The 14,898-nt window shown below is 45.6% G+C and overlaps 1 protein-coding gene across 1 annotated transcript; it reads left to right on the top strand.

Moving 5' to 3' along the window:
* The first annotated feature begins 282 nt into the window (after nt 1–282).
* Nucleotides 283–10,760, top strand: LOC149339448 (sulfotransferase 1C4-like). The gene is made up of 2 exons (XM_089550477.1): nt 283–455; nt 9,654–10,760. Exons 1-2 carry the CDS (start codon nt 370–372, stop codon nt 10,612–10,614), a joined length of 1,047 nt encoding a protein of 348 aa, XP_089406603.1. The 5' UTR covers nt 283–369; the 3' UTR covers nt 10,615–10,760.
* Nucleotides 10,761–14,898: the final 4,138 nt, after the last annotated feature.

The following is a 14,898-nucleotide window of genomic DNA, read 5'->3' as shown; positions in this document are numbered from 1 at the left end:
CATAGCCTCTTCCTGTGCGCGAATCCGTGTGACGTCATGGGGCATGGCCTAGTAGGAAAGAGCGCACAACTTTGTCTCCTACGAGTCATCAGGTGTCTCTGCACTGCCTCTCATCTTCCAATCTGAGCTGACTACACCTGTGCCACACCTGCTGAGTCACGCTCCTAGCAATCGAATGTTTTTCCTGGTATATATATCCGGTCACACATGCCGATGACGTAGGCGATGAGGCGTATATAATGTCGCCGAGCGTCTATAGTGCGTTGGTCGCATTAGGTCGCTACGACAGCTGCTGTGCGAGCAAAAGTGGTCACACGAGCTTTCCGAGTGGCAAGTTTCAGCGCCCTTTAACTTTTATCCGGTTGCAGTATGGAGTTGCAGACATCGAGAAAGAGCGGAACATGCTACGGAATTGTACATCTGCCGAGACCGACGCCCGACTTACTTTTGAAAAGGTAAAGTTTTTCTTAAAGCACTGCGCGATAGGCCGAAATCCGTAGGCCATATCATGCCCGAAACATTACCCGAATAACCACGTACAGTGGAATGAATTTAACAATGATCATTTTAGAGCTGACCAACTCGGCAGAAAATGTTCTGCCTCAGTTGATATCTGCAAGAAGGACGGACTAAATACATGAGAATAGCTGGCCCCTTTGTCCCTATGTTTCTTGGGGCTACAAGAAAAGACTCCCAATTGAGCTTTGTTGCAGAAGGCATATTTAAGTGCTAGACGGTGGAAGGAAACAACGATCCGTCGAAAAGGCTGTTTCGTCGAAAGCTGTTCATAAGCAATTCGTTCCAAGAAGAGCCGAACACATTTCCGGGAGAAAACTTGCACCCATTTGATTGCGGTGAGTACCCGGAGGCAATGGGAATCGAACCCAGCATCTTCCCAATACGAGGCGGATGCATTAACCACTAGGCCACCGCTGTGGGCTTTCCTCGTGCTTCTCATGGCCACATTATTTCTCAAAGAAAGGAAATTGATCGCTTTTGGTTCACCAGCAAGGATATCACCCTCACTAAAACGACAAAAATTTCAGAAGACACAGGGCTGAAACACGCGACAGAACGACGTAACAAGACCATCTTGTATTGTTGCCTGCCTCTGTCCTGTGTCTTTTGCGGGCCTGAAATATCACCTTCATATTGATGCTGATTCTGCATGAGCTATCTCTTACCGGATTTGAAAGCCTGGCAAAAAAAATGGTGTCCCGAGAAGTGTCAGAAAAAAAAAAGGTATCTTTTAATGTGCACAGTGAAGTGTCCCTCTCCATTTGAGCTGGACCCGAAGCGGTAGCTCAGGGGCTTTTACGTTCGATTAGACACCCAAAGGTGCGGGTTAGAATCCTGGCCAGCACGGAGGCGAAATGCAAAACCACTTGCTTGCTGAGCAATGTCAGCGCATGTTAAAGAACCCCGGGCGGTCTAAATTATTCTGTAGCCCCTTCACAACGGCGTCCCTCATCGCTCATGTGGTGTTGCTTGGGGACGCTAAAACCCACAAGTTACATTCGACGTTTCTTCTGGCTGATTGCTAGCCACAAAACATTGCCACATGGTAAACAGGGCTGCTGGTACTGTATGAAAAGTTTTTCATCGCCCCTCGGCTTATCATTCGTGAGCTAATACTTTATTCATTTCTCCGGTTGTGGTTGTGATAATTGTAAGCAATACTAAGCCCTGTACTGTCACGCCTGTACTTTTTCATTTGTATGATCGTCTCTGAGTCAGAAGGTCCATAACCCAGGCCACGTGTGTCTCAAATTTTAAGAAGGACTTGTTCCTTATATGACAGATTATATTACTGTCATAAGAAATCTCACTTCTGAGTTCCGATTTCAAATGAGAGAAAATTGTTTGATTTATTTCTTAAAATCGGAGCAGTGCATCAAATGGTTGGTGAAAGCCAAAGATATCAAAGCGTAATAGACTTTCTAGGTGTTGTTGATTAAACTGACTGCGAGTGAATCAATGCGCAAAAGAGATGTCATAAATAAACATATTCCCCAAAGGGTGCATATTAGAGTAGGAATAGACTGAGAATCAAGGAAATGGGGAGGGCAACCAAGAAACTTCCAGACATCGCACATTAAATTCACATCTTTCCTCTACATTCCGGCCACACTCACAAAGTTCCTTGCAGCCTGAGAACTCATTGTTCTTACAGGTACATACAAACAATTTAAAGACGAACACTTAGTTCACAGGCAGAAACCAAGTTTATAAGTTATAAGCATAAGTTATAAGTGTGATAAGTACGAAACATTAAATGAACATGAAGGAATCGAGTCTTCCGAGCGAAGCTAATGTGAAAAAAAAAAGAGAAAAGTATGTTTATGGTTTGTGCACACGCCGACTTGGCACTTGCACTCAAAAAAGTATGTTTCTAGCATGACAGTTAGAGTCATCGTTATGAAAAATCACCAGTTCGGACTGTTTAGATGAAGAATAAATAAAAAACACACGTTTGTAATACTTCAAGAAGTGTCAAGTTTCCGGCCTTCAGTCAAAGATCTATGACATTCAAACAGCGGTAAAGCTGCATAGCCAGATACAACTGTACGCTCAAGGCTACTAAAAAGGAATATCCGGCCAATAGCTATCAACCTATTACAAAGCGATCTAAACACACTGTCACATCATCGGGTAAACGTACCCATGACCGAAGAGGACTTCGCTCTTTTTATACCATTTATATTGCCACCTGGGGCAAACGCGGACCTGGGGCAAACGTTTTGGGACCTCCAAAACGCGGAGGAAGCCCGACAACTCGCCCGCATGCACATAAGGAGGCAACAGGGCTCAGACGCACGCCGCTACAACCAGCGACACCGCCACGTCGAGTACCAACCGTGCGACCAAGTGTGGGTATGGACCCCTGTCCGTCGCCCAGGCATGTCGGAAAAACTCTTATGCCGCTACTTCGGCCCATACAGAGTGTTGCGTCGCATAACAGATGTGACTTATGAAGTTCTGCCCGACGGTTCTGCGCACAGTGCGCGCCGTCGACCCCAGCCAGAAGTAGTGCACGTACTGCGTATGAAGCCCTTTTTCACGCACTGACAGCGCTTGCACAGTTGTTTCGGTTTTTGTTTTTTCCGCAGAGGCCCGTTTTCCTCCTGTAATTTTGCCCCTTCGATTGTTGTCCCCCTACTTCCTTCAGTTACCTCGTGGCGTCGTAGTGGTTTTCCGTACCCCCTTTCTTTTTTTCCGGGAGGGGGAGTAATGCCACCAGGTGGCCCCAGGTGGCATCAGAAGAAAAAGAGGTGAGAGTTGGCTCACGCGCCCTGAGGGCTGATTCTGTTAGCGCTGCTGGCGAACGGTGTCTCCTGCCTTGGTTCCGTGACAATATTTTCGCAAGAGTTGGGAGAGGGCCGGAAAAAAAAAACTTTATGCACACAAAATAAGTTTGAATGTGTTTTTTTTTTCTTTTTTGGGGGGTGGGGGGGGGGGGGGGGGAGGGTGTACTACGAGCCCTGTACACTTTTGTGTCCCCCGATATTTATCGCGTCAACTGGAAGAGGTTGATTCGTTTTATCTCAAAAAGACAATTCCCTATGAACCTATCATTAGAATCAGTTATCCTTTTACTAACAATGACTCTAACTGTCGTAGTAAGGGGGAAAGTTGGGCGAGTTGAATCTTATTCATGATGAAGTTAGCGCCAAAAACGAGGACCAAAGAAGGAGAGAAGACACAACACGAGCGCTTTTTCGCAACTAAAACTTTAATGGAAGAACACAGGATATATATACCCATCTCGTGACGTAAATCAAAGGAACATACATGATAACGTCAAGATAACCTTTAGAGGGCGATACATCTGAAGAGTGCTCGGTAATATAAATGGTGCAAAAACAGGAAACTTCATGGTCACAACCACGAAGAGCAAACCCAAATACCCAAAAGAAACAAAAAAGGAGGGAAGGAAAGGATATTAATTCCACGTGGGGTCTAGGTATGCCAGCTCCTTTGCTGTTAAAGAAATTGACGGTGAGCTTATGCATGTATTTCCCTGTCGCAAAGTATAAAAAGCCTCCGTAATTTCGCGCTGGAGGCGTTCTTTATTATGTGACAGAATTTCAGCCTGCGCATAAAGGGGATTGCATTTTTTCTTGCACACTGGCCCACATTCCGGCACACAATCCGACGTACACTCTTTACATCCCTGGCAATGGTCCACCAAATGCGAGGACTTCGACCCAGAGAGCAATTTCTCGTGTTCTTTTAGCCGCACGTTTACACAACGTCCAGAAAGAGAACAAAATAAAAATAAGAAAAGGTACAAGACATCTCATACTTCGGGATTCATCCCGTGCAAAACGGGTGTGGTGTATGAACTGCCTGTTTCCTGTGGCAAGACCTACATAGGTCAGACATGACGTTGTGTAAACGTGCGGCTAAAAGACCACGAGAAATCTCTCTCTGGGTCGAAGTCCTCGCATTTGGTGGACCATTGCCACGGATGTAAAGAGTGTAAGCCGGATTGTGTGCCGGAATGTGGGCCAGTGTGCAAGAAAAAATGCAATCCCCTTTGAAATTCTGTCACATCATAAAGAACGACTCCAGTGCGAAATTACGGAGGATTTTTATACTTCGCGACAGGGAAATACATGCATAAGCGCACCGTCAATTTCTTTAACAGCAAAGGAGCTGGCATACCTAGACCCCACGTGGAATTAATATCCTTTCCTTCCCTCCTTTTTTGTTTCTTTTGGGTATTTGGGTTTGCTCTTCGTGATTGTGACCATGAAGTTTCCTGTTTTTGCAACATTTATATTACCGAGCACTCTTCAGATGTATCGCCCTCTAAGGTTTATTTTGACGTTATCATGTATGTTCTTTTTATTTACTTCACGAGATGGGTATATATATCATGTGTTCTTCCATTAAAGTTTTAGCTGCGAAAAAGCGCTCGTGTTGTGTCTTCTCTCCTTCTTTGGTCCTCGTTTTTGGCGCTAACTTCATCATGAATTCTATCTGTCGTTTAATTAGGAAACGTAGTTTACCTTACCTTACTCATGTCAAAAACATACGGCTTACCCGGATGGTTTTTTGGGATACTTAATTTCTCTCAGTCATGCTTCCGTCTTTGGTGCCTCATTTATCGATGCCAGGATATACCGGTGATCTGTATATACTACCTTTGACTCTTCTAAGGACAAAATATCCACCCGTATATTTGAAATGACCACAGGAGTCCTGTTTGCAAAGCTCTGAGGAAACTGCGTTCATCGGCGCGGTGCAGCCGATCAGTTCGTTCAACCCGCTCCTGATATATACGGCTGATAAGTCCGCACAGGTTAAGAATGCAGTTTACAGAGCGATAGGGACAGACGCACAAAGGCAGCAGTGACGGCTATCCTAACCACCAGCTCTAGCTGCGTCCGTAGCGGCAGCGTATGACAGTGCGTGTTAAGGCTGCGTGACAGGTTGCTTCAGAGCACGGCATTTCAATTACTCCACCGGTCTGAAAAAGCCAGCCCTGCGCGTATAGAAGCTCTGGTGGAGTCGGGCAGCAGCTCTGAGTACCTTCAGGTGAGCCTCTTGTCCCTGTTTTCAGCACTGCGTTCTTTGAGTCTGCACAGCATCCTGCCGCCGCCCAATTCTCCCACAGATGCTTGTGGAGGAAACATTTTTCTATGCTTTGCTTCAATTTTTGCTGCGGCAGGGCGAAGTGGGAGCTCAGGCGCCAAATATAAAAGCGCTTCAGACGTAAAAACAGTGTATACCTCGGCACCGTGTTCCTTTGCCAGTTTTTATGAACCGACATGCAATAGCAAGTGTTTTAGTTATTTACCGGCTGTCCTTATGTATGATATGCTGCGACAGTCCGGCCTCTTATTGGCGAGCGCCAGTTGCATAACGAAGCTTCAATTCCGTTGTCAATAAGTTCTAAAGCGCAGTTTTGGGTTTTCGAATAATTGTGCATACCAAGAATTTTATCTACCCTCGGCAAAATCACTCAGCAATTCACCATCCATCGTTTCGACGAGCATCATCATAAATTCAATGCAATTAAACCCTGGGAGTTTAGTTTTCGGTCCGACAGTCCCACGAACTTGGCTCTTATCTGTCACACTGATTACATTATAACTGTATTATTAATTGTAATTTTGTCTGAACAGTGTTCTTAAATATCAGTAAAGCCATTGACGGGAATAATTATTCCATTTTACTTTAGAAAGTCGGCCATTACTGTATAACAGGCCCAGTGTCAGCCTTCTTAGAAGCTACTTGCATGATAGGTAATAAATAATCAATATCGCCGGCACTTTTCTACAAACTGAAACTAATAATCAGAAAATCTATTAACTGAAAAATTATCTAATCATAAAAGCTATTAACTGAAAAATTATCAGCATTGCATAGTTCCAATAACAGGCTAACAGACTTCCAATTGCAAACTTGGTATTTTATTACTTTTGTTATGCAATTTTGATACTCTCGACACTGTTGTATTGTAATCCGTTGCTGTGTTGTTTTACTAATGCCTTCTTACTTGTAATACGTTGCCACCAATCCGCTGAGTTTCCTGTTATTATTTTTTATATTAACGAATTACTGAAGACCCCTATCGCGTCCTCTGACTCAGGGCCACTCGCCTGTATACTTGAATTTTTTGTAACGATTTTGGAACCGATAAAATGTAACCTTCTCTCAAGAAGTTTACATTTCCAACATAGTTGGATATCTATGCCAAGGTATATGTGTGCCTCTAGTTCTATTTGTCCTACCCTTCTCAGTGTTGTTCTTATTACTCTTCATCGACATGCGCCAACTTGGCGGTCAAAATGTTCTGCTGCAGCGCGGGATTGTTTTCTGTGCAAGTCGGGGGGCTCCAGTCCTGTGTTCTAAAGAGCTCCACTTGTGAACAGCCACAGCCTCGTATTTCGCACTGTGCAAATAATGGGTCGATCGTTTTCTTTTTTTTTTAGCGCCTTCTAACTCATTCATATTCCGTAAACATGTACCGGTGTGCCCGTTAGTCATATCCTGTGCACATACGTTGGCGTGTGCTCGTGTCAGTTTTTGTCGATTGAGTGCGGCCACGCAGGTGAATAACCTCTACAAAAACCCCGTGCCGCAGGCGTATCAAGATTTCTGCACCTGTTAAAGAACCCCAAAGGAACGAAACTTATCTGTAGTCGTCAAAGGGACCGTGAAATGATATTTACTGAGGTCAGCAAAAGCGCATGAGCGATCGGCATTCCCTCACTCGTCACCACGCCAGAAAAATTTTCAAGCTCACTTCTTTAACACCGAAGCTAACAGCGATTAAAAATGATGTCCCTCCTCACCCCTCTCAGCTCACACCACGTCGACGCGCTAGAAAAAAAAAGGAAAAAGGTCGAGAATGCATCCCGCTGTACCAAAAACCGCCCCTGTACACTTCGGCACGCCCCAATCAGAAGGTTCGCACAGACTGCCCAATGACGCCATTGGGCAGTTGGGGGCGGTCAGTGGCTAAGAACGCGCGGTCAGGTGTCACCCTAATCGGTTGCGGGCTGCTGCTGATACTTTTTTTTTTGTAATTATTTGTGCACAATAGGATCAACGTAGTGTTATTAAATTTGACTCGAATACTCACAAAGACCACCTCTACAGGTATGTTGCACTAGAATATGACCATCCTAGTTTATCTCAGGGTCCTTTTATATGTTGTAATGTAAGTTTCTTTTTTTTTTTGAAGATTAAAATCCTAACCTCTCACCTTCTTTACTCACTGATGCAAAAAAGCTTGCGCTGTTTAATTGCTGCTTTCTTTCAAGTCTGGCATACTGTCCGTTGAAAGCAAACCTGATTCTCGATACATACTTTGCGCGTAGCAACACCCGCAGAATGCGTTTGTAGACACTCTTCACATCTCACCTTGTTATATGGCTGTGCATGACGACAAGCCCACTGACATATGGGCATTACGAACGTAATAAGGAAGCGAGTTACTCACTGGCATCCATCCAAGAGCAGCCATACGACTCTCACCCTACCATATGCTAGCCGTGCGGTTTGCTCAGTTGGTAGAGCGACTGCTCCTGTGCAGCGGTGGTCCCGGATTCAAACCCCGGACCAGGAGGAATTTTTCTTTAACTACTTAGTATCTGTGGAAGCTGTACAGCCTTCCTTTGTAGCTAATGGCTGTGCTGTGCTTGGGTGGATGCCAATGAGTAATTTGCTCCTTTTTTACAAATTTACTCCACATTGCGGGATTCCCCTAAACATTTTACAAGGTACTACGAAGAGTCCAACACAAAAAAAAGCAAGTAACAGTCAAAGAGAAATACTCAACTCCATAAGGGGGGGGGGGGGGGGGGGGGGGCAGTGAAAATGCACGGTAAACACTCTTAAAGAGCGGCAGTAGACGTGTAAAACTCTAAGAGCTTAAAAGGATGCAGTGTGTTAAAAATGTGCACAAAGCATGCGAAGTCTTCTTGTTCTAGCATTTGTGCTAGCTTTTAAGTCTCTGGACGTTTGTGCTAAAGAAACCAGCGCCGACAAGCAAACGTGTTCATCTCTTATGAAGTGTCAACCACTGTCCCAGGGAAACAGCGCAGTTGTGTGTCATCCTCAGTGCCCTCGTCGGTTGTCTGCCAGCGCAGCTGTTCTCAGAATAATTATTAGCCAACTGGCCCCGCAACATATCTTGCTCAAGAGATTTCGAAACGGCGACGCAATCGCCGAATAAAGCCACGAAGAATTTTAGGCTTCTCCGCTGCGCACAGTGCTGAATAGGAGGTTCAGTGATGATGTCATCTACAGCGGTTGTAAAGCTCCAACGAAGAAACATCGGAGGAAGAAAACCGACCCTATCCGGAGGTAAAGCTATCGCGAAGGCGAGATCGGATGATGCACGGCAGAACGTGGGCGAAGGCGGCGGAAATTTGAAATTTGGGCAGCGATGACGTCATCACTGAGCTTCTTAGTACCGCTCCTCCGACGTTGCACGATACTTGAAAATGTTTAACGCTAGCGCCAGAACACTTGGCAAGCTCCGTCGTCGACCTTCGTACATTCGAAAGCTTGAATGACCTCCAATACTCAAAAAACCAACTCATTTTCTCTTTAACGTCTAGCATTTTTTAGTCACTGCCCCCTGCAATGCAAAAACGTGCCCATGATTAGTTTTAGCCCTGACGGATCCGACCTGCCATCGACATTACTGAAAGGCTATACAATTATGTACCTAGCTTTTAGAAACATCTTGCGCAATGCGCTTTGTATAGTCCTGAAAAGAAGTTATACCCTTCTCTGCGTAGAAATGAAGGCCAGTGACGTTTGTACGGTATGTATTGTGCGCAATACATAAGGCAGGAGGCAGGTGAAGCGCAAAGCAGTGAAATAAAGCCGACGTCTCTTCGACATCCGGCCATTTATTCTCATTTTCTTCTTTCTTTTTCAAACGGTAACGACACGCTCCTTTTAGAAAAACAAACCGTCGAAACATTCGCGAGTTTACTTTGCGAGCATTGTCCCACCCACACACCTGTATACCCGCCTTCGCGTTTTTTCGGTTTGCGTAAACTAACCAAACCTTCCCACGTTTTCCTGTCGAAGCTCTTCTGCAACCTTTATGTGGAATCAAAAATAAGGTTCATTTAGGCATTCTTTCCAATCCTTTCTCTCTCTCTCGCTCTCTCTCTCTGCAGGCTACGTGGCCGAGTGATGGCGGCAGAGGTGAGAGCACCCCCGAGCGGCCCCGTCTACGTGGACGTCGAAGGTGTGAGGATCAACAAGCGGTTCTCCCCGGATGTCGTACGCGACGCTCTTCGCTACCAGGCCACGCCGGACGACGCCTTCCTCGTCTCCTTCCCAAAGTGCGGGACTCACTGGACTCAGCAGATATGCTACCTCATCGAGCACAAGGGCGTACCACCCCCCACTGTTCTGCAGCTCCACATGCACGGACCTTCGCTCGAAAAATTTGGCGCCAAGACAGTCAGAGCTCTTCCCAAGAGAGGGTACATACGCACACACCTACCCTACGACCTCGTTCCCAAGCAACCCAAGGCCAAGTACGTCTACGTGTGTCGGAACCCGAAGGACGTGTGCGTCTCCTTGTTCTACCAAACAAAGACCATCAAGGAGTACGGCTTCGCGGACGGCAAGTTCGAAGACTTCTTCGAGATTTTCCTCGACGGAAAAACAGACTTCGGCAACTACTTCGAGCACGTCCTACCCTGGTACGCGCATAAGGACGACGACAACGTGCTCTTTCTGAACTACGAACAAATGAAGAGCGAGCCCAGAAAGTACATCCTCAAGATTGCAGAGTTTCTCGACACAGGCCACTACCGTGAGCTTGTTGAGAACGAAAGTATGCTGCAGGACGTTCTCAAGTTTAGCAGCTTCGAGTACATGAAGAACCCCGCTGAGGGCGCGGGCTCAGTAAGTCAACATTTGACAGCTGATGTTCCGGAGGCCATGAGAAAGCTCTTCGAAACGCCTGGTTCAATACGCGGGTTCGGTGACGTTTTACGCGTTGGAAGGACAGGAGGCTGGAAGGAGCACTTTTCGCCCGAAATGAATGAAAGAATGGAGAAGAAAATACTCGACAAATTTTCCCACACTGATCTAGTAGCGACGTGGAGGCAGTACGGTATTCTGTAAAGAGCGCATTCTTGGTAGTTTTTCACGAACCCTTTTATCATGAATAAAGAGAAACATTTCCGATTACCTCCGTCGTTGTCTTAATAACGCGACAGCGTTAAAGGCCCTGTTCTCCAGGAAATCCGGTGCCGTCGTTGTGACCGAGGAATCACGGGCATGGTTCTGGCAGGTGGACCCCAGAGAGCAACTTAGGAGGCAGGTAGGCCACCTAGGTCACGTGACCTGGTGGCGTCATTTAAACCTGCCCACCATGGCAGGTGGCAGCTAAATTAATGATTGGTCGCTCAGGAAGTGCAACTTGAGCTACACAAGGCCCACCGCTGGGAGCACCTATCAACGCAGGGCAGGTGCGCATCGTTTAACCGCTGCTACACTGCGCCAGGAGGGGTATGACGATTTCCAGGAACATGTGAATGTAAAGTAGAGAATGACCTTCTGCACATATGGGAATTAACCCACTAAGCTATCGGGTCATACCTTTAAGGCCGAGCTTAAATGTCGCCGCCAATTTTTCCTAATGTTCAAAACACAGTTTGGACCATAAGAGCAAGGCTGCTAACTCTTCTACTGGCCGAATTTTACTCTTTGCACGCCTCGCTTGTCTATAGAAGTGCACCGGCGGAATAAACCCAAGCTCCAGTTATTGAGGCAGTTGTTCGTAGTCAAGCAAGGTCAAGTGAGGTGTCTTTATTTACTTCATTGCCACCTCTTGCTTTACTTCCGCTGAGATTAAGGGCACTTCATTTTGGCCATTCCTTCTTCGTTCGTTCCTCAGGCAGATGAACTAGAGTTGCGCTTCCGCAAAACAACCGCGCTAACTCCGACTTGGCGACACACAGAAAACCTTCACCGGCATACATCCCAGCTGCGACGAAGGCTACATATCCCGAAAGCTCCAACTATAGAAGTACCTCTGAAGCAAGCAGCAAGCTACGCAGTCACGTACGCGAGCCGCATAGAAAGCTCCTTCTTCGCCGCCGATGGCTTTTCTAACGTCAGACGCAATCGCTCCCCGTTAGCGACGGGCGAACCGCGACGAGCGGCGCGCGAGAAACATAGCACGTACACGTTAGTCCCACCGCCCCGGGGCTGCTGCCGCAGTCAGGGCGAGCCAAAGGTGGCTGCGGCGATCGATGCGTGCGCGCGCGGCCTTTGAGATGCTCCGTCCAGCTGACTTCATTACGACAGGTCAACAGCAGGCACGCCTTTTGCGAAGGCACCGCCGCCGCCAACCTCGTGCACCGGCAGCCCTGTCCAAAGGTGGAGAGGAAGAAACGGTGACAGCGAGATCCTTTTGTCCGCAGAGTGGCTGGCCCGTTTGGTAAGTGGGGCCAAAGGACGGAGCAGGCGTTCCTATGCGAAAGATAAAAATAAAGAAAGAAAGAAAAACGAAAAAGATTAGGAAAGGTCAGCGTCTTTTCCCTCGAGGACCTGGACTTGAAAGGCTGCGTGTGAATCAGTGTTACAAGATACAAGATCCTCTAGTGGGCTAAACTCTGTTTGCCTGCTCAGACCGCGAAATCGCCGGCGTTACGTTTTCTTCGTATTTTGGTCACCGGCGAAACGACTCAGCAAGATTTACACTGAGCACCTAAATGCCTTTGTTTTTTCTATTTTCGCTTCTTTATTCGCACAGCGGCTCTCAGTTAGCTTCGGCCTTATTTATTCATATCAGCAGGACAGAAACACTGCTAAATGGAAAATAAAACGAAACAACCTTTGCCATGAGTGTACCATGAGTTTATCGAACAGCCCCGCCGTAAGTTCAATGTATGTTTTCTGAATGGATTTAAGTTGGACAACCTTTTTCTTTGCTGCGACAGTGCATAGTTAAACAGAAATCAGAGTTTTCTCCCAATACTTAGTGTCGGTGAGAATGCAACGCTTTAATAGAAGACTGAAGCTGTCTGGCAAGTGCAACGGCACGACTAAACTTCCGAAACTGCCGAGTGAACACACCACCTGTTCCTGCAACGCTCAGTTAATTTTTTCCTCTCGCCATTCGTTCAACGTGTTTCAAGTTCCCCTGATCAATGTTTCTTCTCTAAGCAGGTGGTGTATTTATTGCTCTCTGTACAACATATAAATAGAGCAGAACGTTGGGCCAGTTGGTGTAGCCACATATTCAAGAAAACTTTGCGCAGATTAACACAAGACAGAGGGAGAAACACGCACACACACACACAAACGAGCACACACGCACGTGCGCCCGTGTGTCTGTGCGTGTCTCTCCCTCCGTCTTGTGTTAATCTGCGTAAAGTTTTCTTGAACATATTAGTTTCCTGATTTGAAAAAAAAAACGGTACCGAAATTTCGTCAGTCGCGATTCACATAGCATGTTGGAACCGATAAAAGGCTTTGCAGCATTTGAAGCCAGAATGCGCACTCTTACTAGGGCTTGGCTTCTGACGACATGGGAATGCTATATCAAATCACCGACAAAGGTCAGTAATTCATTTATGGAAAATCATATACGTCGAAAAGCCGGAACTTGTGTTTTTAAATAAACAACGAAGGAAGTCCATAGAATTAAAAAAAAATAAAAACCAAAACGTCCAACCACTAACTATAGTGCCTCTTTTTTTTTTTAGTCCGCAGCCAGAGGCGATTAATAAGCAGCTCTTGGACAGGAATGTAGAGGGCGTCGGTCTCACTTTCCCCATGCATTTCCTGGACTTTTGTTGCCTCAAGAGTAAAGTTCAGAGGGTTCAAAGCATGTTTTGCTTGTGCCGAGAGAATTCCCTGCCTCCCCCTCCCCCATTCTTACATTCGCACCTGTGGCGCAAAAGGGTGGAAGGGTCATATTTCTATATGCATTTCGCGGTGGCCTTTCTCGTCGACGAAGTTGTTGTCCTCAAAATAATGGCGCGTACCCACTGCGGGGGATTGGTCAAGACACAGGCGGCAAGTGACAGGTGCTCAAGATGACAAACTATATATATATATATATATATATATATATATATATATATACGAGGGGGTACCCAAAAGAAACCGGGCTTATTTTTGTTTGAACTTATTTGTTCACATTTTAAGCACAAACCTTCATTCTCCTTCAAAGTATTCCCCACTTGCAATGATACGCTTGTCGAATCTTTCATTACATTTTTCAAAACATTCTTTAAATTCATCTTTTGTGATGCTTGACAGTGCCTCCGTCGTTTTTTTCTTCACCTCAGCAACATCAGCGAAACGCTTTTCATTCACCTATTTTTTCATTCTAGGAAAGAAAGAAAGTAGCACGGGGCAAGGTCGTGAGAGTATGAGGGTTGAGGAATAGGGGTCGTGCCATTTTTGGTCTAAAATTGTCGTAGAGACAGGGCTCTGTGAGCAGGGGCATTGCCATGATGGAAAAACCAGTCACCCGACCGCCACAAATCTGGCCGCTTCCACCGCACACTGTTGCCCAATCTTTTCAAAACATCCAAGTAGATAGCCTGGCTAACTGTCTGACCCTGCGGAACAAATTCTCAATGGACGACTCCTCTCACGTCGAAAAAACAAATCAGCATTGTTTTGAGGTTTGGTTTCAGCTGACGAGCTTCCTTGAGGCGAGGTGAATTTGAAGTTTTCCATTGGCATGATTGTTGCTTTGAATCAGGATTCGATTCAGGAACACTTGAGTATTCCCCATAGTGTCGTCCTTGTACGTCTTTCTTAATATTTCAAGAGTTTCCATTCAACTTTTTCCGAGCAAAAATCAGAATTTCCCCGGCGCACGCTGTTCACAAAAATCAGCCATTGCAAAAACGACATTCACACAAAACAGTCGTCACTCTAAAACTCTGCCTAAACTAGTCTGACCTCCTTCAACGACGGCACTCGGCTTACTGACTCTGGAATGTTCGTTCTATGCGCTCCTAGTGGCAAAACGCGGTGACACAGAAGCTTTTCCGACCAAAAAATTTAGTCCGGTTTCTTTTGGGTACCCCCTCGTATATATATATATATATATATATATGTACTGAAGAAGATCGGTCTTCCGATCGAAACGTCGAGTATAATAAATATGTTTCCTTTAACGAAGCGTATACTTCGCTATATATATATATATATATATATATATATATATATATATATATATATATATATATATATATATATATATATATATATATATATATATATATATATATATATATATATATAACGGTAATAATGATAGTAATAATTCAGGGGGGGGGGGCAATTTGTTGACCTAAAGTGTGGTAAGGCGAAAGCCTTAAGCGCAGTGTTGTTGCTTGTGTCACTGATGTGGGGTTAAGATGTTAAGCTTCGCCTCTA

The sequence above is a fragment of the Amblyomma mixtum genome, chromosome 6 (assembly GCF_055824585.1).
Source record: "Amblyomma mixtum isolate Tamu chromosome 6, ASM5582458v1, whole genome shotgun sequence".
In the NCBI taxonomy this organism is placed as follows: Eukaryota; Metazoa; Arthropoda; class Arachnida; order Ixodida; family Ixodidae; genus Amblyomma; species Amblyomma mixtum.
This window is presented reverse-complemented; position numbering and strand designations above follow the sequence as displayed.